The 24,294-nt window shown below is 43.3% G+C and overlaps 1 protein-coding gene across 1 annotated transcript; it reads left to right on the top strand.

Annotated features, from left to right (window-relative positions):
- Window positions 1–7,994: 7,994 nt before the first annotated feature.
- LOC140897574 (meteorin-like protein) lies at window positions 7,995–18,017 on the top strand. The gene is made up of 4 exons (XM_073310350.2): window positions 7,995–8,502; window positions 10,847–11,256; window positions 11,821–11,880; window positions 16,283–18,017. Exons 1-4 carry the CDS (start codon window positions 8,411–8,413, stop codon window positions 16,597–16,599), a joined length of 879 nt encoding a protein of 292 aa, XP_073166451.1. The 5' UTR covers window positions 7,995–8,410; the 3' UTR covers window positions 16,600–18,017.
- Window positions 18,018–24,294: the final 6,277 nt, after the last annotated feature.

Genomic DNA, 24,294 nt, shown 5'->3' with positions numbered 1-24,294 from the left:
AGGGCAAATCTTATTCGGCACCATGTTAACTGACCAAGATTAACTCCTGGTCCAAGCAAAATCTAATCCCAGTTATTTGGCTTGATGATGATGAATAAGATTTGTCTGGTCTCCACTAACCATACAGTCACAATTGTCAGTATTATGTTAACTAACTAGCAACAAAGGAAAGAAAAATATTTGTAATAGCAAAACGTGCTTATAAAACTATAAAATTGACTGGGGCACTCAGGCAGTTGTAATACTAGAAACTTCCTTCTAATTCACTTTTTGTAATTGACTCGTTTTTAAGTTTTTGGTATCCTTGTAAGTCGGAGCCATTCTGAGGTCAGTGCACAGTTCTGTGCTCATATTTAGATTGCATTTCAGTCAGATATTTTTCCTTGTGTGTATAGACTTGTATCCTGCGCTTTATTTTTATTTTTTTAATGCAATGTTAGTCATGGTATGTTTTAATAGGTGTAAAATTTAGGTCCTCCCTAGCAGTCCAATGCACTTTTTTCTAGAAGATAATATTCACGAGGAGACAATGCTGATTATTTCCATTGGGTTTTGTGGTCTTTGCGCCAAAACCTACAAAGGTTTATGAACTTGATTAATTTTTAGCATGTATGTCTAGCAATTACACTCAGCACTGTGCTTGCAGTGTTCTTCACTGGGGTAAGCAGGCTTAGTTGCGATCCAAAATAGCCTCCTTACAAAGTGCAACTTAATGTCTTTAGCTGGAAAAAATATTATCTAAGTATTGTTCTGTAGCTTTCAATTGCATTAAAAATGTTAATGTAATACATGTTGACTTCTTAAAGAATACCCGAATGTTGAAAACATACCACTGTTCCTTAGTTCAGATATAAGAGTAACACATTTTTGAAATTCCTTGTATGTATGCTCTTTGTTTCCTATTTCATTACATAGTATGACTGCAAATTTCTTCTTTTTTTTAAACTGTCAACTAGAAATAATCTAGAATATTTTTAGATTTAAAAAGAGATTACTGCAACATTTTAGTTGCAGTTGATCCTGGTTGATCCTACTGAATGTGAACTATCCACTTTAAAAAAATATGCTCTGATCTTGTTCTTAGGAACTGTAGCTGCTTATTGAGCACAGTGTAGAGTAACAAAACACCGCTTGTTTTGTGTGAACGGTACTTACACATTCCATATGTTTAAGGCCCATTCCTGCAAGCACTGCCTGCTCAAAATTCCTATTTGCTTCACTGAGTGCTGAATATTCACTGAGCCCAGGATTGGGATCCTTTGGGATAGATCTTCAGCTGGAGTAAATCAGCAGTGTGCCATTGAACCAAGTGGTGCTAGGCTGACTTACACCAGCTGTAATGTTTTGGAAGTCTGAATTACTTTCATAGTTTTAAACTATCCTTTGTTTCTCTTTAACATTTCCCTGTCTTCTGTGCCCACATCATCTGCAACGGTCTTTACATTTCCAGGTTCAGAGTTGTTAATTTAAAATGTTTGCATCCATCAAATGTAACTCTGATTATTGTATTGGCTTCTCTTTAAAGAGGAAATGGAAACTACTGTTGTTAGGATTTCAGTCTGTATCTTCAAAGTTTACATTCCTCATTAGCCATATGTCTACTACTAACTCATGTAGCTCTTAGAACTCTAGCCATCTAATCTTTATAGTTTTTTTTATAGTAAAACAGAATGATTTTTTATTTTTGTAGCATATACCTTCAATATGTATAATAGAAATAATGATTCAAAAACCATACTATGAATATTGTAAAAATGTGAATTTCAAGCTGTAACTGTGAGTTAGTCAGAGTCACTTAAATAATATTTGTGAGAAATTACCAGCACATCAAAGGTTTACAAAAGCCTATTCTTTAGGATAGAAGTAGTCTGATATTGTAATATGTTTGTATTCAATGTGCATACGCAGATTCTGAAATTGCACTAAATAAGAAACCAAGAGTTTTTTACAAATCTAAGCACTGGACCAAAATGCTGAATTTGTAACATTTAGTGTTCTTTTTATCCAGAAAAAGTGATGGGTGGTTGGTCAGTGGTTTTGCCACCAAACGGTAATGCGGGAATCCATCAATTTATTCAGAAACATAAATTGGTGCCTAATGTTCCATAAGATGTGGCTATCATTCAGTGAAGTGCCCAGAAATTAACAAATGCCCATTTTTCCACCACCACCTCCCCATGCTCCCTTCCCCACCCAAAAAAAGAAAATGACACATTGTGTATTCACAGCTGCAAAGTGCTTGAGGTCTTCTTTGTAAAAGAATGACCAACCAGCATGATACTGCATTTCCAAAGCATCTTTTTAAAAGGCAGAAGATACACTTACATTTTCCTTGGCATCAAGAGATGCGTGTAGCCCCCCAGGTAGAATTAGCTGCTCTTCTGCTTTCAAAAAGAATGAATAAACTGTAGGGGGAAAGTGTTATACAAAACTCTAGTCATAAAAGTAGGGAACAGTTTTTTTGTTTTTAAACAATCTTCTGTACCTTCCTGTACACAAGCAGTAATGTGACTTTGGAAACTTTTTGTGGTCAAACTTTTTGCTTTATGTTTATGCACTCTTTGGGCTTGATCATATTCTCCTTAACCGACAATACGCCCATTGACTTGAATGGGAGTTTTGCTTGCCTGAGGAGTATGTGTTTGGTCGCTTTGACAGTGCACTGACCAGTTTAGTTAATCATTGCATGCAGGTGTTGTGTATTTTGTTGAGAAGTAAAAAAATATTTGAGCGAGCTGTTCGTAAACAATTGTAAATGCAGAGTAACTCCCAGGGAAGTCAGCAGAACTCCTTTGATTTCAGTGGAGTTACTCAGATTTAATCCGTTAATTTGTGTCCTGCTCATTTTTATGACTTAGAAGAGAAGATGTGCAGAAAGGAATCCTTTTGAAAGGATGTCTGCTTCATATTTCTCTTAGATGTTTGTAAATAAATAAAAACTATTTTCATACCACTGATTCTGTTGCTGAATTTCCTAAAGCATCTTTCTGTTGTCTTGTTGATCTGTATTGTATTTCTCTATATGAACTAGACTGAAGAAAATGTGTGGATTAAAACATTTGAATCCATTTTGTTTGTTCCATGTCCATTCACAGATCTGAACATCAGCTTTCAAAATCTGTAATAAATTAGTGAGAATATTTGACACCTACCGGTAACTTTGTGTGTACTTTTTTGTACTCTGAAGTAAGACAAATATGTTATTTGGTGAACACTAAGTATACACTGTTTTTTACACAACACAAACATGAGGTCCCTGACCTAAGGAGCACGCACACAAAAGAGAAAAGATGGGTCACCCTTAAAATTCAAGACTGTAGACAATCAGTAAGGAGCTATGATCATAGAAGGATTTTAAGACTTCTTGGTATCATAATTTATCTGTTATAACAGGTGATGATACTTAAATAAAAACTTTCCTTATGATTTACCCTTCCTCTCCCAATTTTTTTTAACAAAAATACCCTATTTTATTCCTTATATGTAATTAACATTTCTAAAAGATGTTGCTGGTTATTTTCCTTAGTGAAATTGCCAGCTGTGATGATAATTCCTAAAGCTGCTGTGATGAAAGCATTTGCCATGTTTTCCTGTGGGTGTCCATATTCTTCTGAAGTGAAGAAGGCATAACCTCATGTATCTTGTAAGGCTTAAGAATTCCAGCTTGTTCTTGACACTCCAAGCCAGCCTCCCCCCTACTAGTTAATTGACAGATTTAACACCTACACAGCAGCTATAAACCCGCCAGTTCTAGCCTCAAGAGTTCCCTCTGCCTAGGGGAAAACTCAGGTGGTATGAAGCTGCTGTAGTAGCTCCAGCTCCCTATACCCTCTCTGGACTGCCTTTGGTCTGGGGGTGTGGTTGGAGCAGGGTGGGCTTAAGGCCACCTTTGCCCCCTCTCTCTCTCTTCACCCCCCCACCCCCTTTATCTTTGCAGAGTACAGCTCCGCCACGGCACTGAATTTGGCCCATCGTTGTTACTATGTTCTTCACTTGACCTTTCATCACATGATCTGCGAGCACTTCAATAAATATTGGGCCATGTCAGTCACTGGTGTAACACCGTTGAAGTCTATAATTTTTACTGAAAAAGCAGGACCATAATTTACACAGCCCTGGAATTTACCCTGAGGGTGAGCTTGGCTCACCGAAGAGCCTGTTTCCATTGAAGTAGAATGAGAGTTTTGCCATTGCCTTCTTGAGAACAAGTGGGAGACTGTAGTCTCTCAAACCATGTTTTCACAGATGGGGAAACTGAGGCACAATGAGATTAGTTACATGACCAAAGCCACATAGTGAGTCCGTGGCAGTCGAAATAGATCGCAGGCCCAGGATTTCTTGTTTCAACCCCTAGCCCAAATTGCCACTTTTGGTAATTGTTGAGGTTGTCTTGATTGATTTTAAGAAGATTAACTTCTAGGAAGGGGTTTTTTTATTAAAAACTATACTATTTTTAAGGGGCATAATGTTCAATATGTAATGAAAGAGGTGCAGGGCCTCAAGCAATTTTTTTATGTTCCTTTCAAGCGGCAACCCCAGAGGTGCCAGGGCTGTGAACTGCCAAGCCCAGAGGTGCCGGGGCTCAGCCCTGGCAATTTCTGGCACAAATTAAGCCCGGCGTTTAATGCTTTGCGTTTTCTAAAGAGCTGATGGTAGTTTTATGTGGTTTCTTCAGTGACGGCAGGTAGAAGAGACACTTGTTTTGTGTGGCAATTTAAAGAGAGGGGCCCTGTAGTGTTTTCGAAAGGGATAATACTCTTCTTTTTACTGCATTTTAAGGGGTCATTGTCTCTGGTATTTCACATAGAGGTAACGCTAGATTTGTGTGGCCTTTTAACAGGTGTTTTTCTTGAGACTACTCCAGGGTTTGAATGGTAATAAAGATAAACTGCCAAGCTTTTTTTTTTTTTTTTAAATTGTTTTAAGATTCCCAAGTCGTTCACAGAATATTTCAGAGGATCTAAATTATACATTTTTTAATATGTTTTAATACAAAACATGGAAATCCAGGTCATCCTTAATTTCTTACCTGCTGTTTACCTGGGTTAAAATTCTGAATTTCATCTGCAGCGGGGGCAACAATAACTTTAATAACTAACCAGCTGTACTCACGGGTTTCCAAACAGGAAACTTCAGGCAAGCTCCTCAGCTAGTGTAACTGCATAGGAGGATCTGGCCCCTTGATTTTCCCAGGAAGCTCTTCTGAGTGTACTTTCTTTATTTTTATTTTGACCAAAACTAGAGAGAAGACAACAACATTCTAAGCTCCACGGATGGGCCACCAGTCCTAGTACTATGAAAGTACTCTCAAATATCTATACAATTTGATGCTTGCAAAAGGATGTCAGTTTTCAAGGAGATATGGGAGAAAGTGAACATCACAATTAGAGATTTCTGTTAATGTTAATGATAATGTTAATGTTAATGATAGCTGCTTTCAACTACCTGAAAGGGGGTTCCAAAGAGGATGGCTCTAGACTGTTCTCAATGGTAGCAGATGACAGAACGAGGAGTAATGGTCTCAAGTTGCAGTGGGGGAGGTTTAGATTGGATATTAGGAAAAACTTTTTCACTAAGAGGGTGGTGAAACACTGGAATGCGTTACCTAGGGAGGTGGTAGAATCTCCTTCCTTAGAGGTTTTTAAGGTCAGGCTTGACAAAGCCCTGGCTGGGATGATTTAACTGGGAATTGGTCCTGCTTTGAGCAGGGGGTTGGACTAGATGACCTTCTGGGGTCCCTTCCAACCCTGATATTCTATGATTCTATGTTACACAGTCTTTAAATATGGGGATTGCCTTTCAAAGAGTGATTTTCTTTAAAATGAAAATGAAGGAGGAGCAACTTAAAATGTCTTCCTGGTGTGCATTTACTAATGACTTTAGCAGGAGGGAAAGTCTTGATTTGTTTTTGATCAGCCCCTTAAGTGCTAATGATTCCTGGTCTCTGGGGGCCAAGGATTTGTAAATCCACCTACCAGCCTCAGATAATGTTTTGTCATGACCCGTGTTCATATGAAGGTGATGAAAGAAAAAAATCTTGTGGACAAGTCAATAAAATAGGCACAGAGCTCTTAGTGGAAAGGGACAGCAGACCCACCGCTTCTGGAAGAGGTTCAGAGATCAAGTGACTCAATGCTTTCTCCTGACGGCAGCAGATGGGCTGTGGAGGCCTTTGGACTGAATAAATCCTCCTAGGGGGCCACTTCATCATCATGTCAGTTTCCTCCCAAGTCCTCTCTTTTCCACATCCCTACCCTGACTGACTAGCACAAAGGCAGGGAGCTCCAGTATCTTAACTCCTATACTGTGTTACAATCGGGCCTTTTTAAAGACTATTTGCATGTTGCTTTTTACTCAGGATGGGCTCAAGTCATATATATATTCAGCGGCTCTTTCCTTAGATGCCTGAGACAGTCGTTCCACAGAAGCTTGACACTATTGTTCACACAAGATCTTATTCAAAGATGCCAATTTTTCTTTGCCTCATACTTTTAGTAATATTTTCACACAATGTACTGAAGTCAACTATAGATCTACAATATCCAGGTCTTTTAGATCCACTGTCACATACATTTTGGCTGAAAGCTTTCTCTAGGTGGAGAATATTATGAGTTCAGAACCTCATGAAGATGAAAGCAAAGCCCAAGGATTTCAAATGAGTGCATAAAGTTAGGCTTCTAAATAAATGATCACAATAGTGAAATGCTCAATACAATCCGATCTCTTACTTAGGGGTCTAAAGAGGGATTTAGGAGCCTACCTTTAGACTTTCACTTTTAAAAGTTTTGACCTAAACACTGTGCTGCCCTTGATTTCTGGAAGCCTTTTTTGCAATGATTACATTTCCCCATGTGGAAGGAAAAGCTTGTGGTGGAAGTGCAAAAGTCCCAAATTTCTGCATGTAGCTGTAGAAAATACTCTGTTAGCAACAAGGTAACAGATGGCCTGGAAGGCTTGGTGACCATGGGCTCTGTCTCACTGAGGAGGAAACAATACCATGCACATCTTAGCATGTGCCACCCAGCAGCCTTCAGGCACATTGTCCTCACCCTAGTGCAAAATCCCAATTCCATGCTTAAGAGCTGCAGAAAAGAGCGCCAGTCTCCTAAAGCTGCAAAAGAGCCGCTCCCTGTGTGGCGCATGGAAAATTTGGAAAGAGCAATGCATATAGAAATCTAATTATTGGCAGGCACAGCCCAGCGTTTAGCGGGATAATCGCAGGGCCCTCATGCTTTCCTGTGCATGGACCCCTGAAAGCAAAAAGCTGTTGAATTCCATCAATCATTCAATGGTCGCTTGGATGATGTTGACATGATTGTGTTGTTTGGTCTTAAATTGCAGTGAGAAAGGGTTATTAATCACTTTAAAATATTTTTAAGACCAAGGGGGGATTGTCTCCCTGGTTAGCTATAATGAGAGGCAGAAAGGGCTAAGTAAATATACTTCCTGTGATATCTAGAGGGGCGTAGAGCTCCCGGTTGCGCAATTACCTTTATTTCCCACTGGGCAACACAACTCCCTGCCGAAAACCGCTGCAGTCTAGCTCAGGGCCGGGGTCACCCCACCGGGCTCTGCGGGCCAGGCTGATTTACACCAGCTGAGGCTCTGCCCCTTGGTTCCTAAATCTGCTTTCCTGAAAACGACGCTCAGCCGTTAGTCCTGTGAGCAAAGCTTGAAGCCCGCGTGCGGCAGCGGCTAGAGAACTCGCCCTGCTCGGAGACCGGGTGCGGGCCGTGTGTCTACACGGCTGCGGTTCGTGCTCGGGAATGCGCAGCGGCGCGACACGGGCCCCAGGGGGAGGGATGGGGTTGGACTCCAGCGGGTGGAAGCAGCTTTATCCCAAGGCCGCGGGCTGAACTCACCTCGCCGGCTGCCCCTTGGAGCGGTCCGGGCCTGGGGCGGGGAGACGGGCTGCATGTCCCGCTGCTGGGCGGGCAGCCCCGTTTCGACAGCTCGCAGCAGCCCCCGGAGGAGGCTGGACGGGGGCGCCTAGCGAGCGCTGCTGCCTTCCCTGCCCCCCCCCGGGTGGGGGGGTGAGACGGCAAGGCGGGGAGGGGGGCGCGGTGAACCTGACCAGGCGGCAGGAGCCCCCCCCCATGCACCCTCCACAGCTGGCCCTGCCCCCCCCCCCACATCCAGCGGGGGAGGGGGGGTGGTCATTTGCTCTTGCAATCAGTTCTGCTGCCCCGAGCCAGGACTGATTGCCGCCATCCCAAAGCCAAAGAGCCTTGGAGGGGGGGGGAGGTGTCCCAGCAAAGACCCCCCGCCCCCCTCCCCGCTGCCCAGCTTTATAACGCGGCAGCCCCAGGCCAGGCAGCAGCGCCGCGCGCCCGTGCTCTGTCCCGGGGGCTGCAGCCAGCGCGTGCGGGGCTCTGGGGCCGGGCTCGGCGGCGTCCCCCCCCCCCCACCAATGTCCCTCGGGCGGCGGCTGCTGCTGCTGCTGCTGCTGGCGGGGAGCGGGCTGGAGCCCTGCGCCGCCGACCGCTGCAGCTGGAAGGGGAGGTAAGAGCCGGCCAGGGGTGTGCAGAGCCCGGGCCCCAGGCGGTGGGGAGCCCCCAGAGCCGCGGGAGGGATTGTCTGGCAACCCCCCATTTGCTAGACATTTTTTCCACCCGCTCCTCGGCTGGAAGAGGGACCCGCCTGGGTTAGGGGCTCGGAAGCGCAGCGTTGGCCGGGCTCCTGAGGGAGACGCCGCCCGGGCTGGCGAGGTGCTGCGTAGCCCCGGCTGTCCTATGCCCACTGCTGGCGCGTCGCCTGCGGGGTCCGTGCGTGACGATGGGGGAAACCGAGGCACGGAGCCGCCGCGTGAGGTGTCTGCGGCCACCCAGCGAGTCAGGAGCCCAGCGCGCCAGGCGCCCGGTCCCGCGTTTCAAGCTTTTTGCACCCAGCGCGGGAGCAGGCCAGGGCTCGAACAGCAAGGCGGGCCCTAATTAGACAGCGAGACCAGTCCTGCCCTCTGTTTCGCTTCTCTAATGAACGCCTGAACCCTGACAGCAGAAATATGCATCAGACTGGCTTCCAGGAGCCCCAAAAGTCAGTCTGGTTTACCATGGGGTGTCAAAAAGAACAGGAGGACGCGTGGCACCTTAGAGACTAACCAATTTATTTGAGCATGAGCTTTCCTGAGCTACAGCTCACTTCATGGGGTGTCAATCTGTGTTGAAAGATTTTTCTCCTAACAAATCAGTGTGTCTTCCATGTCAAATGACAGGAAGCTACAGAACTGGTGGGAAATTTTCAACGCTATTTTTGTCATAATTTTGAAGGAAAACAGGGTTGCAGTTTTTCACAAAAATTACGAAATTGAACTTTTTAGCCAGCTGTGGTAATAAAGAGACTGGGCCTGATTCAGCTCGAAGCGCCGTGTGTTATCAAAAGTAACTCCAAATTAATGAAATTCATAGAACATCAGGGTTGGAAGGGACCCCAAGAGATCATCTAGTCCAACCGGCTTTGTCCCAGATCCCTAAATGGCCCCCTCAAGGATTGAGCTCACAACCCTTGGTGTAGCAGACCAAGGCTCAAACCACTGAGCTCTCCCTCCCCGCTAAGTGCACTGAGGTAAAGCTGGTGTGAAGAAGATCCAAATCAGGGCCAGCCTACAGCTCGTTGTTGAGAAATGACTCTTCAGTATAAGCTTTCGTGAGCTACAGCTCACTTCATCGGATGCATTCAGTGGAAAATCCCACGGTATGCATCCGGTGAAGTGAACTGTAGCTCACGAAAGATTATGCTCAAATAAATTGGTTAGTCTCTAAGGTGCCACTAGTACTCCTTTTCTTTTTGTGGATAAAGACTAACACGGCTGCTACTCTGAAACTCTTCAATAGTTGCTACTGGTAACATTTTCAAAGTCCACCTGACTTGGGCATTTTCAAAAGTGACTTAGGCATTTGGGCACCTAATTCTCATGGAAAGGCATTAGGACTTGCTCCGAGGGGTAGGATTTTCCAAAAGGGCTAAGCATTGCTCCCACTGAAGGCAATGGGAAGTTTGCCCTGGTTTGGAATGGGGAACAGGGCTAGGTCAGCACCGAGCACTCTTAAAAACTCTACTCTACTTCTAAAAATGGGACATAGGCTTAGCATCGAAGATGCAGTGTGGGCTCTGAAGCCTGGGACAAGAGGCGGGCGTCAAAGTGCTATCTGCACAGCTATTCTTAGAGCCCCATTCCACTCTGCCGGCCCCGGGCTGGGAGCCTCCCGGCCCCGGGCTGTGGAGACGTACTCTGAAGCACGTTTGAAAAGGTTCCCTTACATCTGTTACCATGCAGCTTGCCACAGAAGCGGCTCTCCTTTAGTAGCTGCCACTAGAGAACTAATTATATGTAGTAGTAATAATCATTAATAATGGAGACCATAAGTCTACATCCAGTTGTTGCTGTAAAAGACTTCTGATGCACACTGCTGTCTCCGCTTGAAAACGGGGTGAAAATAGGCTTGTAGGGAGCAATCCAGCAGTGGCCAGGAGATAGACGAGACTTACAAATCATCCAGGCTGGCTCTGACTCCTGAGGCTCATTTCTTTCCCTGTTTCATGTACAAAACAAGGGGCTTGTTATTTATTATGTGTATTCTGAAGCCCAGCTGAGCTGGGGGCCTTGTTGTTCTAGGCACTGCACACATAAAAAGAGACGGTCCCTGTCTGGAAGCGCTGGCAATCTTGAGCTGCAAGACAAAGGGTGGAAAGGGAAACAGAGGCACAGAGCAGTAACATGGGTTACCCCAGATCACGAAGCAGGCTAGTGGCGGGTTAGGGAGTGACCTCACTCTGCTGACTCCCACTAGCTTGTGCTGCCTAGGTGTTGTTCATTATTAATGATGTATTTTTGGCCTTGCCTTGGCAGTGGTTTAAGTTGGGAACCCCGTTCCCGCACCGTGGAGCAGGTCCACCTACGCTGCACCGAGGGCTCCCTGGAATGGCTGTATCCAGCCCGAGCCCTGCGTGTTGTCCTGGAGCCCAACTTGTCGAGCACCAGACACACCACGGTCTGCATCAAGCCAGCGAGTGACTTCCAGGGTGCCAGCATCTACGTGGAGCGCGCCGGGCAGCTGCACCTGGTGGTGAGCGAAGCCGAGGAGGCGCGGCTGCGCCACGTGTCCTGTTTCAGTGCCCACACGCCACAGCGGGTCGCCCTTTTCCTGCAGGCTAGCCCGCAGAGGGATATCAGCCGCAGGATGGCCAGCTTCCAGTACGAGCTGCTGAGCAACCAGAGTGCGGCGGGCCCTGACTTCCAGAAAATGGCCCTTGTGGAAGGTAAGGCTGAGATCGCCCATAGGCCCCGAGCCTGCAAATGGATCTACTTAGGTCACCCCCTGCAGTGCTTGATCCACTTCTGTAGAGGTCCCATACTGGTGCAGGACTCCATCAACAGGGAGCCAATTTCATGAATGGGGTTCCTCTTTGCAGGAGAGGGATAATCGCTTATCTGTGAACCCCAACACCTGCCCCTCTCCCTGCTCCCCTTGTTAATACATCACATTGATCATGGGAGATGTTTACAGCACAGAGTCTCTCGAGCTACCCTGTTCAGAGCTCCAAAAGCAGGAAACAGATTTCAGAGTAACAGCCGTGTTAGTCTGTATTCGCAAAAAGAAAAGGAGGACTTGTGGCACCTTAGAGACTAACCAATTTATTTGAGCATGAGCTTTCGTGAGCTACAGCTCACAAATTGGTTAGTCTCTAAGGTGCCACAAGTACTCCTTTTCTTGATCCAAAGCCCATTCGAATCAATGACTCAGGCTACTCTCCTCACACACTTCACCAGTCTGTTAGCAATCATTATTGTACTGATCAGTAACTGATTCTTTTGTTCTTTAGCGATGTGCCGTCCTTGTGACAACATGGAGCTTCTGATGGCCATTTGCAGCAGTGATTTTGGTAAGCAGACTTACAGGAAAATATTCTGCCTCTAATTATGCATTGATTATTTCGTTTTATTGCCTCTTCTTTAAATACCGTGATCGTCTTGCTCTTCAATCTGAGAACGCCACTCGCTTGTGTCAAAGAATGAAACGTAAAAAGATGGGATAAATCAGAGCTGCAGATCAAACACAGTGAATCTAGGCAGGTGGGAAGGCAAAGTAATTTTTTTTTCTTTCCACATACACTATACACACTCCCTCTTCGGCATGAAGTGTTTTGCTGGAATCATTTTGTCACAGTCCCCTTGTCTTTCACTTTCTGATAGTTTTGCACACGCACACACATGTACAGCAGAAATATTCTTTACTTACCTTCCATCTAATTGCACAGATATGAAGAATTTTGTAAAATCCCAATTTATGCAGGTTGGCTTTTTCCAAACTGATCACAACTTAAAACTGCTGTAATGATGGTAGAGCAATCCTTGTGGGAACTGTTCCTCGCCATGTGTTTCACTGTGGGGCTGTACCCAGGGCTTAAATTCAGCCGGAGTTGTCCGGAGCGGAGCTCTGGTAAATATTTTCAACCCCCATGGAGTTTTTACAGCATGTTGGTGGCTCCAGGAAATACTCTATGAGAATTAAAGCCCTGGCTGTACGTTCTACCCCCTCATCAAACTTTCCCAAAGTGAGTCTGGTTATAGATGCAATATCACACAGATATTGTAGAACATCAGATGCAAACAATGTTAATGGACCTGATCCTGCACCTGTGGAAGTCAATGGCAAAACCCCAATTTCCACTGCCCTTGATCAAATTAAAAAAAAAAGAGATATTTTTGAAAACCATTGATGCTGCTATGCCTCAAGGAGATCCTTTATCCTTGATAAACTCAGTGGGTGCAACCTTGAAACTGAAGCCAAATCAGAAATAGTTCCTGCTACATAATGCCAGCTCTTGCACATGACAAGGTCACAGATACATTTATAATTGTCCTTTGTACATTCCCTTTCATTCTACTCTTTTTTCTTTCATATCGTGCGCTCAGTGGTTTACTATACTTAGCACAAGTACACACACACACACTCTCTCTTTCTTTCTCTCTCTCTTTCTCCCCTGCTCTGGTTACTGATGGAGTCCATTGTTTGTGACATAAACTTAGTTGCATGAGAAGATTTACCCTTCATTAATGACACCGTCTTTCAGCCCCAGCCTAGCACATCCCGTTTGAGAAAACAAATGCATTAATATGCTATAAAGTAATAAATAGGGGAAACCCTTAACATGATGCTGTAGCAAAGGCTTTATCTCCTTTACTTCATCTTGCAAAATCTCTACTGATCTGTTACTTCTCAGTATTGTCTCTTGCTCTGCAACATGTCTTTTTTTGTTTTATTGCACTGATTTTTCCTTTACACACACAAATTATACCATTGTAATTATACTCGTCTAGTTAAAGCCGTACAACCTCCCTAATGTGGACACAGTTAAATATGCTCATAGCTAGGATTGGCAGAATTCAATTTTTATTTTTTTCATAATTCCAAGAGATAATATCAGTGTTTATATTTAAGCTTTTTTCAATTTGTATCCATTTAAATGTTCAGTTGTGCAAAATTACAGATTTTAATTATCTTTATTTTTATCAATTTAAACTTTCACAGTTGTGGGAACTTATGTAATGAAATCTATTTAATGACAGTAGACATTGAGATTCAAACGTCAAAGGTTTCTAGCCATTAAAACACAAATTGTCTGTGTTGCATATTAAAATATCCAAAGGAAATAGCCTTACATCAAACTTCAATAAATTCTCAAGCTGTGCTTTTTTTACTTTGCCTAACTGTAAATTTTTGATGATCCTGGATGGAAATATTGTGTCAGTTTGTGTGTGTGTGTATGGTGAAATCAACATTTACCAACACTTACTGATAAAAATTGACTCCTTTCAAGCCTACTTATAAGCTCTAGTGATATAAGACGTCTTTGTAGCCGTATAACTACATCCATTCTAGGGGTTGTCCTGGGAGAACTATATTGGCATATCAGAACAAAACTGAATGCAGCCCAGGTCTTACCATGAAAGTGTATTCCTGTGCCAATCATCTTTCTTCCTCATTTGAACTAATTGATGCAATCTCCCCCATTGTTTCTACTTGATGAAGTTATCAGTTCCCATGCAAACAGCTCTCCCTCTGCGCAGCCTGCAGCCCCAGAGACTGACAGATGTGGAGGCCCAGGGTGCACAATGGGGGGTATTTATACTTATAGCACCATCAGACCAGAAGAAATAGCCCTTTGAACGGACTCTATTTATGACCTGACTTCCTTGCCCTACGCTCACAAATCGCTATCATCAACTTTTTTGATTAGAGAAAATAGCTGCTAATGAAAGTGTAAATGACACCATGAGTGAATGGGGGCTTTATGGTTAGTCTTAAGGCAGAGGTCTTCAGTCACTAGGCCATGAGCCGTGCAGGAGCGACTTTGAGGAACAGGAACAAGTGCATTATAGCTTGTCAATAGACTTGACTGCATCTGATTAAAGATGCTCACACAAAGGAGATGAAGAGCAGAGCAGAGACATCTGTTGTGCTCAGCCCTTGCATCCCTTGAAAATTAAATTAGCTAAGGAAGTTCCTGGACTTTTCAGAAATAAGCTCTTTGTGCCTCTTACACTAATGAGACCATTATCCCCAAAGGAAAGAACTGATGGATATTTTGCAAAGTTCCAGCTAAATGGGTAACCTCTCATTTGCTCAGGGGCTGTTGGCAGAATGGTTGAGGGTCGCTCTTTGCGCATTCCCTGTATTTTGGATTCAAATGGAATTTGTTCTTGAAGAAATGTAATATGAAAAGTCAGTTCCCATTGATTTTTGGGGGGAAGTGGGGAACGGAGAGGAAGATTTCACATCGGCAAATAACAGGCATAAGTTTTGCAGCTGTGAAATGGATGACATTCTCTGTGCTGGAGACACAAATGATTAAACTTATTTAGGCCTTTATTCTATTTTTATTTCTCAAACCAGCTTTGCTAGTTTTTACAGGTGGAGTGGGTTGTGTGCAAATGGCATGATTTAAATGAGGCATAAAGGTTTCTGTTGCTCCGAAAAAAGGGACTGAATACGTACGCTGGGGAAAATGGAGGGTTTTGTCAGTAGGAGACAAAATTAGGTGTGTATGCACACTAGGCTGTGCTGAAACAAAAGGGTGAGGTTTTCTGGTACACTTTTCTAGAGTAGACCAGACCCAGGGTCCCAGTCCTACACTAGCATGGACCCTGCATCCACAGAAGGGCCCCCTGGAATTCACCAATAGCGTCCAACAGAACACAAACCATTACACATTCAGAGCGCTGCGTAATAACAGTTCCCTCTATTTTATTTTGACTTCCAGGTCTAGTTTACATTAGGCCAGATCCTCAAATGGCATAGCTGCATTGACTTCACAGGGGCTCTGTCGCTTTATACCACCGGAAGATCTGGCCTTAAAATGTCTGTCTTGTTCACTAGTTTTTAATTTATTTTTTATACAAGATTTCATATTGGGCAATACATTTTTTTAAAAATTGAGTGCCCTGTAGTCCTTATGGAGGCAGAACATGGCTGCAGATTGAGTCTGATGACGACAAATCAAAACTTTGTCAAAACAAGGCTACTGATCAAATTATGATTGGGGTGAATTTTTGATTGCAGTCTAATATCTGGCCATACTTGCACTGTAGGAATGAAATAGCTAGCTTTAGTTTCCAATTTTTTTCTGATCTTCTATGCTTTACCAGTCATGGTGTTCTCTGAAGAAACCTGAAATAATACAGTACTGTAGAATCAAAATGCTTTGTACTGGAAATCCAAAAGATAAATCAATGACCTAACAAATGGCTCTCGATTTATGATCCATGGAGCATCAGGGGTCTTCATCTGGGGCTCTCAGAGGGAAACACTTCAGCTGCATTTGCACTGGTACCTATCAGTGCACCTCTACCACTGGCAGCAACATGAGAAATGGGAGTGTAGACAGAGCCCTGTTCTGAGTCCTGTCCACACTACTACTTCCAACAGTGCTTCAACTGGTGTACAAAGGCATAGTGGGGACTTGGAGTGATGGTCCATGACAGGGTCACTCGCTGGGAACAGAGACTGAAAACATTTAGGGAACCCTTGAACTAGCCTGTCCTTGTATGTTGGTGCACACAGCTGCTGTGTTGTACCCCAGAAGTGGCTGCATGTCAGCAAGTTCTCAAACAGGTAATTAATTGTACAGTGATGTGGAACCATCGGTATAAAAGGTACTAAGTAATATCAGAAAAATAGTCTTTCTAGGGAAAAATGCACTGAAAATATTATAGTAGCTGAACTCTTTATCAGAAACAGCTGTGCCATAACCAACTCACTATTCATGTCATCTTCACATCTAGTCGTGAGAGGATCGATCCAAAATGTTTCCCATGACCCTGAAAATCACATGTCCCAGGTTGAAGTCAGCGTCCAGAAAGTCTACAGGCAGAAAAACAAAATTTTCCGACAGGACGAAGCAACTGGTGAATGGAGGGGCCCCATAAAAACCCTGCTGCAGTGCAAGGTAAAGAAAGGTGCTGGAGATTTCCTGTTCACTGGCAATGAACATTTTGGAGAAGCTTGGCTGGGCTGTGCCCCTAGATTTAAGGACTTCAATTCTATTTACCAAACAGCCAGAGACAGGGGAACAAACCCATGTGAGTTTCAGTTTAGCTGAAATGCATGTCACAAGAGCGCTGACTAAAGGATTGCAGCCCCGTGTTTGGGTGCTGTTCATGAGGTGCAGCAAAGGCTGAAGACAGATTTAACTAGAGCTAGGACTGGGAGAGCCTCTTGGAGTTTATGACTCTATGAACCTCTCAAACCAGGACAGTGAGGCTGCAAAATGGTTGAAATTCATGAAGTGCTTTGCTTATAATTCAAATAGAGATGCCTCTCCTGCCTCCAGGGGACCTTCTGATTTTTTAAGGGGCTGCTTTTCCCCCCTAGCTGAAGAGTAGCCTGTGCTGAGTGTTAGAGGTAGGAGATGCCTCACAAAATCTAGGATGCCCTAAGTGGGTGTCCTATCTGTTTTGTATTTTTCATTAGCTTTTTTCTCCCCTATCCTCCCCCCACTCTTACTTTTTTAACTCTGTGCTTCCGTTTTCACTCGGTAGATTCCCTCCCGCCCACATACAGTAAGGAGAATGCAGACTCAATGACATTGAAAGTTTGAGTTGAACTACTAAGCCCACAGCCTATCAGTGGGTTTGTCAGTTTCCTGCGGTTTCTCTCTTGGGAAGTTACAGTTCAGTAGAACACATGCAAACTAAGGCTCTGGGGCATAAGCTCAGCTGCTGTAAACCTGTATAGCTCCCAGGACTGCACCTTCAGCTGCTATAAACTGGACCTTGGTGTAGATAAGGGCTGTTGTGATGATCATCACCTTGGTTAACATGAGTTACTAACATGATGAATTGTCCCAGTTCAGCCAAGCCCTATAAGAAAGGTACAGCAGGTAAAAACTGTTTATTTCAAGGCGAGTCTTGCATGGTTAGCCCCCCCACCCCACCCCACCATGCATTTTAATCACAACTCACTGTAAGTAGCAGTCGATGTGTAGAAAGTGTTCCAATTGAGACAGAACCGAAGGTTGTGCTGTATTGAAAGAGGTGCAACGGATGTCCTGTTATTGAATCTAATCTTCCTGTTTGTTCAATATTGTGATTAAGTAAATGAACAATGCTGTTAACGTTTGCACTGTGAACTTTGCGCAGCTAAAACGAAGAGAAGTTTTGAGGAACTTAAGTTTCAGAAACAGTTGCGGGCATCCCAGAGTCGGCACTCACTTGCTCTTCTGAAAGTCCGTGCCCCCTGAATATCATTTGTAAGAGTGGGCTTGTCTAAAGGGATAGTGTTATTTGGTTGGTTTTTTAAAGTGCAGTCCACATTTCCCAGCTGTACTTTGCACTTTCAAACATTGTGTTTGCTGATCACCTATGTACTGTATTTGACTGTTTTGTATATTTGGGAACAAAATTGTACATGCTGATCTTATACATGATTGTGTATTTGTTTTGCCTATGAGTACAAAAGCCCTTAGCTGTATCTCAGCACCATTACCTGGAAAATAAAATATTTTGTTTTCAAAAGCTTGAGGATAGATCAACACTACTTTAGTAACTTAGTCTTTCAGAAGAACTTGTAGCTACATGGTGTTTTACGGAGTGTTAGGTGTTTTTAATGATCCACTATGAAATTAATCTGGGTACAAGGTATGTACATATAAAGGCCTGCATATCAGATAATATAATATATAGTTTTGCAGGGCCTCACCACTCTTGAATTTAGCAACCCGAGCCACCCACAGGCTGACAGAATAATGAACAACACATGAGAGATCGTGCATGTTGCCTGTGTTCCTATTCCAGCCGTGCTACACTCTACACCCATTGCACTGCATTAAGAGAGATCTAAGGTCATGACTATCCAAAGTAACAGGTAGAGTTGGTTGACATTTTTCAAATTTATTTTTGTTGTTTGGAAAAAAAAAAAGAAAAAGAAAGAAAAGGTCTTTTTTGGGAAATTGAAAATGTTCCCAGCGTTTTTATATAAAAATGTATAGATCTTCCCCTCCTTCCCCCACAAAAATTAAACATGAAAAAAAATGAGGGCAGGTTTTCCCTTCCCCTCACCCCCTCTTTTTCTGGGGCAAAAAGGGGGAAGAAAAAGGAGCAGATACAAACACGGACAAATTTCACACCAGAAACTAAACATGCAGAATGCAAGTTATTTTGAAATTTTTTTTATAAACTTTGCCGTGTTCGGCCCAGCTCTAGTAACAATTCGAGCCAGGTGCTAAACCAGAGATTCTCTGAGGTAAAGAACTTAGGAAAGAGGGAGCCTTGCAGCTAGAAGTTTCAGAGTAGCAGCCAGGTTAGTCTGTATCTGCAAAAGGAACAGGAGTACTTGTGGCACCTTAGAGACGAACCAATTTATTGAGCATCAGCTTTCGTGGGCTACAGCTCACTTCATCGGATGCTCATGAAAGCTGATGCTCAAATAAATTGGTTCGTCTCTAAGGTGCCACAAGTACTCCTGTTCTTTTTGCAGCTAGAAGTGTTAACTGCCCAAATAGTTGCTAAGTGATCCTGTAGCCGTTGTAATGAGTGATGCCTCAGCTAGCACCCAGAATAGTCCTGGTGTAGTAAGCTTGAAATCAATTCCGTAATGTGCTTACACCAGGGCCAAGCATTTCAACAGCAAGATCAGCTTTTGATAGGGCCTCATGTTTAACAGATGGGCAAAATCCCTAATATTTCACTTTGGATAAAAGGGCCAGTTAAAAAAAACCTGCTACAATATGAAGTCAGACCATGTACATTCAAGACAAGGTAGACAGTCACTGGTCAAGTAAATAAGTCAAGTGGTTGCAATCAGGTCAGGACATTTGGATTTTGGCATCTTGTTTCTAAGGAGTCAATTTGGGAAAGCTAGAATGGCAGCCCACGAGGTTTCCTGAGCACTGATTCATTTCAGAGCGTGGCAGAGACGATTTCTTTCCCTAATTTCCTACCTGACCCAGTTTCTGAAGGGTCATACCAAATCATAGTGTGTGTTCTGAAGCTATACTAGACTAAAAGGTAACGGGAAGACTTCCCAGCATTAGCTGGATTACCCCATGCATAATAGGAGCCAGTAAACACATTCATGTGCCCCTTATCGTCATCCTGACAGTAAGAGGTTATACAGACTTAGACAAAACAAATTATGCAAGCAGTTTGTAATGCCCACAACTTCATTATGTGAGTCACTTAATGCGACCCAGTTCACCCACAATGTGTTTGTTTGCTCTATTTGGAAAAGATGAGGCAGAGACTAATTGTGTGTCAAAGCCATAAAGCACTTGACACAGACAAGCAATGAAAAATGAAAGAAAGCAAGGTAGGCCAAGAACCAGGGAGCTATATAACATCATAGGTGAAGAGCTGGCCAGAAGTCATGCTTAATACATAGATGTAAGGTCAGCTGTAAGAAGCTGGCAATGGAAAGGCCATCCATGTAAAATCTATTCCTCTGCAAATTCCCCAAATAGCAGGTATACTGAAACCCTTGCTGAAAAGTTCTAATAGGGAAATAAGCAATAAGATCCTACAGAAATTATTCTAAAGCCACCTGTATCCTTTCTGGGAGCGTGTTGATCCAGCCTCTAGAATGGCACAGAAAGGGCCTTGCAAGTCTCCAAGGTGATTAAAAAAATAAGCCTCTCAGAAAGGTATTTTTGATTACATTCTACAGGACTTTTCCATAAAGGAAAACATGCAGCAGCTTTAAAAAAAAAGCTCCCCCACACCTATAAACAGAGCATGTACAAGTTTGTTTCAAAGTCTAGAATGTTCATAAAGGTCCGAGGCCCAAGCAGCCAAGCATCTGACCCCACATACGATCTCCCCAACGGAAGGGCAGTGGTAGCTTTGTGTCTCCTACTTTGAAACAATATTATAGTAGCTGAGCTCGTGTTCTTCCACTGAAAGGGCCCGATTCTGTGAGGCGATGCACACCCCATTGATTTATATGGGTGGGTGATGCACACAGCATCTTGAAGAACTGGGCCCTTAGAATTAATCGTAGCAGTAAAAAAGGGGCAAACAAAAGGCAGCAAGTGCTACCAGGGCATGGGGGATACGCCAGATAGTTGGCTGGGGACACAGAGGTGGCCCTTTTCCTCATCCACTCCAGGACAGGAAGATCATGGCACATGAATGCTCAGTGGCTGCCTGTTTCCCATCAGGCCCTCAGGATATACCATGGAATCCATGTGGGTAGTATTTTACCCTCCCCTCTCTAGCCAGGTGAATTAGACCCACTGCCTGCAAGTAGAGCTTTCCCCAAATTCAGAGACTAAGCTCTCCACCGAGAGCAGCTCCTCCCATTTTCAGACAGCAAATTCTCCCCCACGGAAAGAAAAAATCAGTTTACAGGCTACCCTGATGCACCCCATTGTGTGGGTAACATTCACACAGGGAAAGGGTAAACCAGTCAGTTGGGCCTATGGCTTCAAGAGTGATTCATGATTTTGTGCACCCACCTTGCCACACATTTAAGGGCCTGATTTTCAGAGGACTTAAGGCATCTCCAGGCACAGTGAGATATCCAAAAACGGAGACACCCAAAATTATCAGTCGCATTAGCAAATTTGGGCCTAGTACAGATCCAATAAAAGTGTAAAGCATTCTTCTCATCACTGCTGGTGAAAACAAAGCAAGACTTTTTCTTTACTGTTCCTAAATTTAAACCAGTGGATTTTGTTTACTCACAGAAAGTGTGTTCTGCATGTTCCTCCCCACAATTGCATATCAGTCTTTTAAACTCTTCTAAGAAAGGAGTGACGCTGGCCTATAAACTGTCTGATTTGTAACATTTCATAAAGCAGCAGTGTTCTTTATGCAGCTAAACATTTGTTCTTTCCAGGACTTGAGCCTGCTCTGTAGATTCAGAATCAAAAGAGGGACAGAACATTTCCTTTGATTCATTAAAGAGACAAAAACAGCCTTGAGAATCTGTAATGAGTTTTTGAATGACTGGACCAACACCATCCAGTAACAAGCTCATGAATAGACTGCAGGGCCAAGATTAGCTTGTTGACCTCACTGGATTTGTGCCTGCTTACACCAGGGTAAAATTTGGCCCCTTCAGAGAGCAATGGATCTTTTTCTAATGCCAGCCGGACCTTTTCACGTACGGCTTCAAAACACAGTCAATTTTTAACGTTTCAGTTTCAGGGGATTGTGATCAGTTACATGAATACAGGTTGACTCATTTCCTCATAGGTTTAACTAAGTCCCACTTTCTAGACTGCTAAATTTTTCTTTTAAATCAAACCACTTAAGCGGCTCTGGTACTTTTTAGACCATAGCTCAAGGTTGTCAGTGTTTCTCTCAGCTAGAGGGAAAGGATAACAGCACTATTTCATAGTCACTGTAACACCCTGATACTTCAAGAGATGCCCAGTTAGTAGCTATCATTTTCTGGTAGTTTAATGCCGCCAGTGAAAAGGCAGCATGGTCCAATGGACAGTGCCCAGGGCCAAGAGTTCGGAGACCTGAATTTTATTCTTAGCTGTGCCTGTGACTCAAGTTAATCAGTGGGAGGTAGGTCCCTTTAAAATCTGGCCCTTAACTTCTCTGCGCCTCACTTTCCCTACCTATAGTCAGGAGATTAATACTTTTACCTACCTCAGTGTAGCATTTTCAAGTGCTGCAGCTGAACAGGGCTAAATGTGACAAGGCTACAAATCTTGCAGAATTTGGCAAATTCAGGGTGAGAGGGTTAGAAGAGCTAAGCTGCTTCTACTAGAATAATTACTTCTCATTAACACGCTCTCGGCATTTTCATTCGGAACTCTTACATGCTGGGTTTTAAAACCTGCTCATACAAGTTCATTCTGAGCTGAGACTTGGCACATTCAAACTCAGAAGACAATGATGGTTTAATAAGTATGTTTATTTCTCCCTCTTCCCCAATTCTCATTCCACTGAAGTCAGTGTCAAAACTTCCACTGAGTACAAAGGAGCTGACTCAGACCATTCAAAACTTTTTAGGGAAAAATGCACTTAAAATACTATAGTGACGACCTTGGTATCAAAGTAGATAAAAGAGGTTTACTAATTCTGTGCCTCTGTTTTTAAAAAAAAAAAAAAAAAGAGCCAGCACATACTTCAGATTAATGCACCCTACAAAGGGTTAGGAACAAGACTTTAAGATGGAATCAGTTTTATCCTGTAGGAATACCTATGCTATGTTATCAGCACATCATCCCATTACAGGTTATAGGAAGGAGGAAGAATATTTTGCAGGAATTGTACCATGCCACCCAAAAATCTGCAACCTCTTCCAGTCCTTTTCGGTCTATTCAGTGCTGTCAGGATAATCTAGCAAAAGTTTTCTGTTTTTACCTTCCAGATACAGGGCTTTATGCAAGTAGTCCCGCTGCAATCACAAGGACAAGTCCAGGTTTGCAGAGTTAAGTCCAGGAAAAGTAATACCTCCAAGCTAGTTACATCCAAATGCTGAAACGTGGCTGCACTTTGTGGATTCTCTCTCTCTCCCTTCATTAAAGCCATTTGATTTTTGAAATGAGAAGTATGTAACAATAACGCATTGAAAAATACAAACTTTCAATGAATGGGAAAATTTTAAGCGTTTAATGCACGCACACACCACCAACCGAGTCTGTTGCCTAAAATTCTGTTGAATCATTTTGGGATCAAGAATCGCTCACGTTGGCATTTTCACCTAAATTATCTGCCTCTTTTCAATTAGCTTTTATTATTTTAATGGTGACTCCTCCCCCCGCAATGCTTTGGCCTCACTCCCATAATTGCCTATATTTTATGTAAATGGAATTGTTACACCGTAAAATGATATACAAATGTGTCTACCACACAAAGTCCAATAAAGGGCCTGAATAAAGCCATTATTTACAATGTAACAGCATCCGATAGCAGCCTGGGAAACACAGGGCTGACAGATGTGAGCCAGTGACAAGGCTTGAAAAAAACATGAATGAAGAGGGCTCCGAGAGACCACAATTAATTGACTTTTAAAGTAACTCCTTTTTTCCACAGTTCTCCTTGGCTGAGCAGGATTCACAAATTGCTGTCTTGAACTTTTTAATGGGACAAAATAGCTGCCCATGAAAGTCTAAATGACATGGCCTTTGAATAGGAGGGGTACAATGGCCACACCAGGACATGTTTTTAACGGACATATTGATTATTTGAGAAGTTGCAGCCACTCAATTGAAGGTGGGGGGTGGGGGACGGTGAGAGGAAGAAGTAAACGCTGCACATTGTAGAAAGGCTAAAATTATTTCTTATGAGGGAAACAAACATTTGGAAACTGACGGTTTGATAAGTGTTTCCATACACATGTCCACAGGCTATTGTTCGCGATCTGATTTGTCCTCATTTGCATTAGTGTAAATCTGGATTAACTTTATTGAAATCAGAGTGAAACCAGCATTAGTGAGCTCCAAATCATACCCTAGAATTTAATATTAGCTATGTCTCCTCCCACCCCCCAAAATTACGTGCACATGGATAATGATCACTTCACAATACTCTTCATTTTCTTCTATGCCCTATAGGCCCAATGTTGCAAGACCTTATTCAGGAAGGTTCAAATATGTATTTGTCTCCCTTTTGAAGCATTGGCCAAATCCTGGCCTTTTAGTCATGCATATAACCACATGGAAACTGCATGCAAAAATGAGGAGAGCATTCTAGAGTCCCTTTTCCCAGGAACCTTCATAAAATAAGGTCAACATACTGCCCAGAACAGAAGTTACAAACGAATACCCAAGCAATGAAGTCTTGGCTGACCCATCGCATTGAGGACAGAGCTGTGCACTTGGACATTGGAGCACCTAGGC

Source organism: Lepidochelys kempii, chromosome 14 (genome assembly GCF_965140285.1).
Source record: "Lepidochelys kempii isolate rLepKem1 chromosome 14, rLepKem1.hap1, whole genome shotgun sequence".
Taxonomy (NCBI): Eukaryota; Metazoa; Chordata; order Testudines; family Cheloniidae; genus Lepidochelys; species Lepidochelys kempii.
The sequence above is the reverse complement of the archived record's forward strand: the minus strand, read 5'-3'. Positions and strand labels throughout refer to the sequence as shown.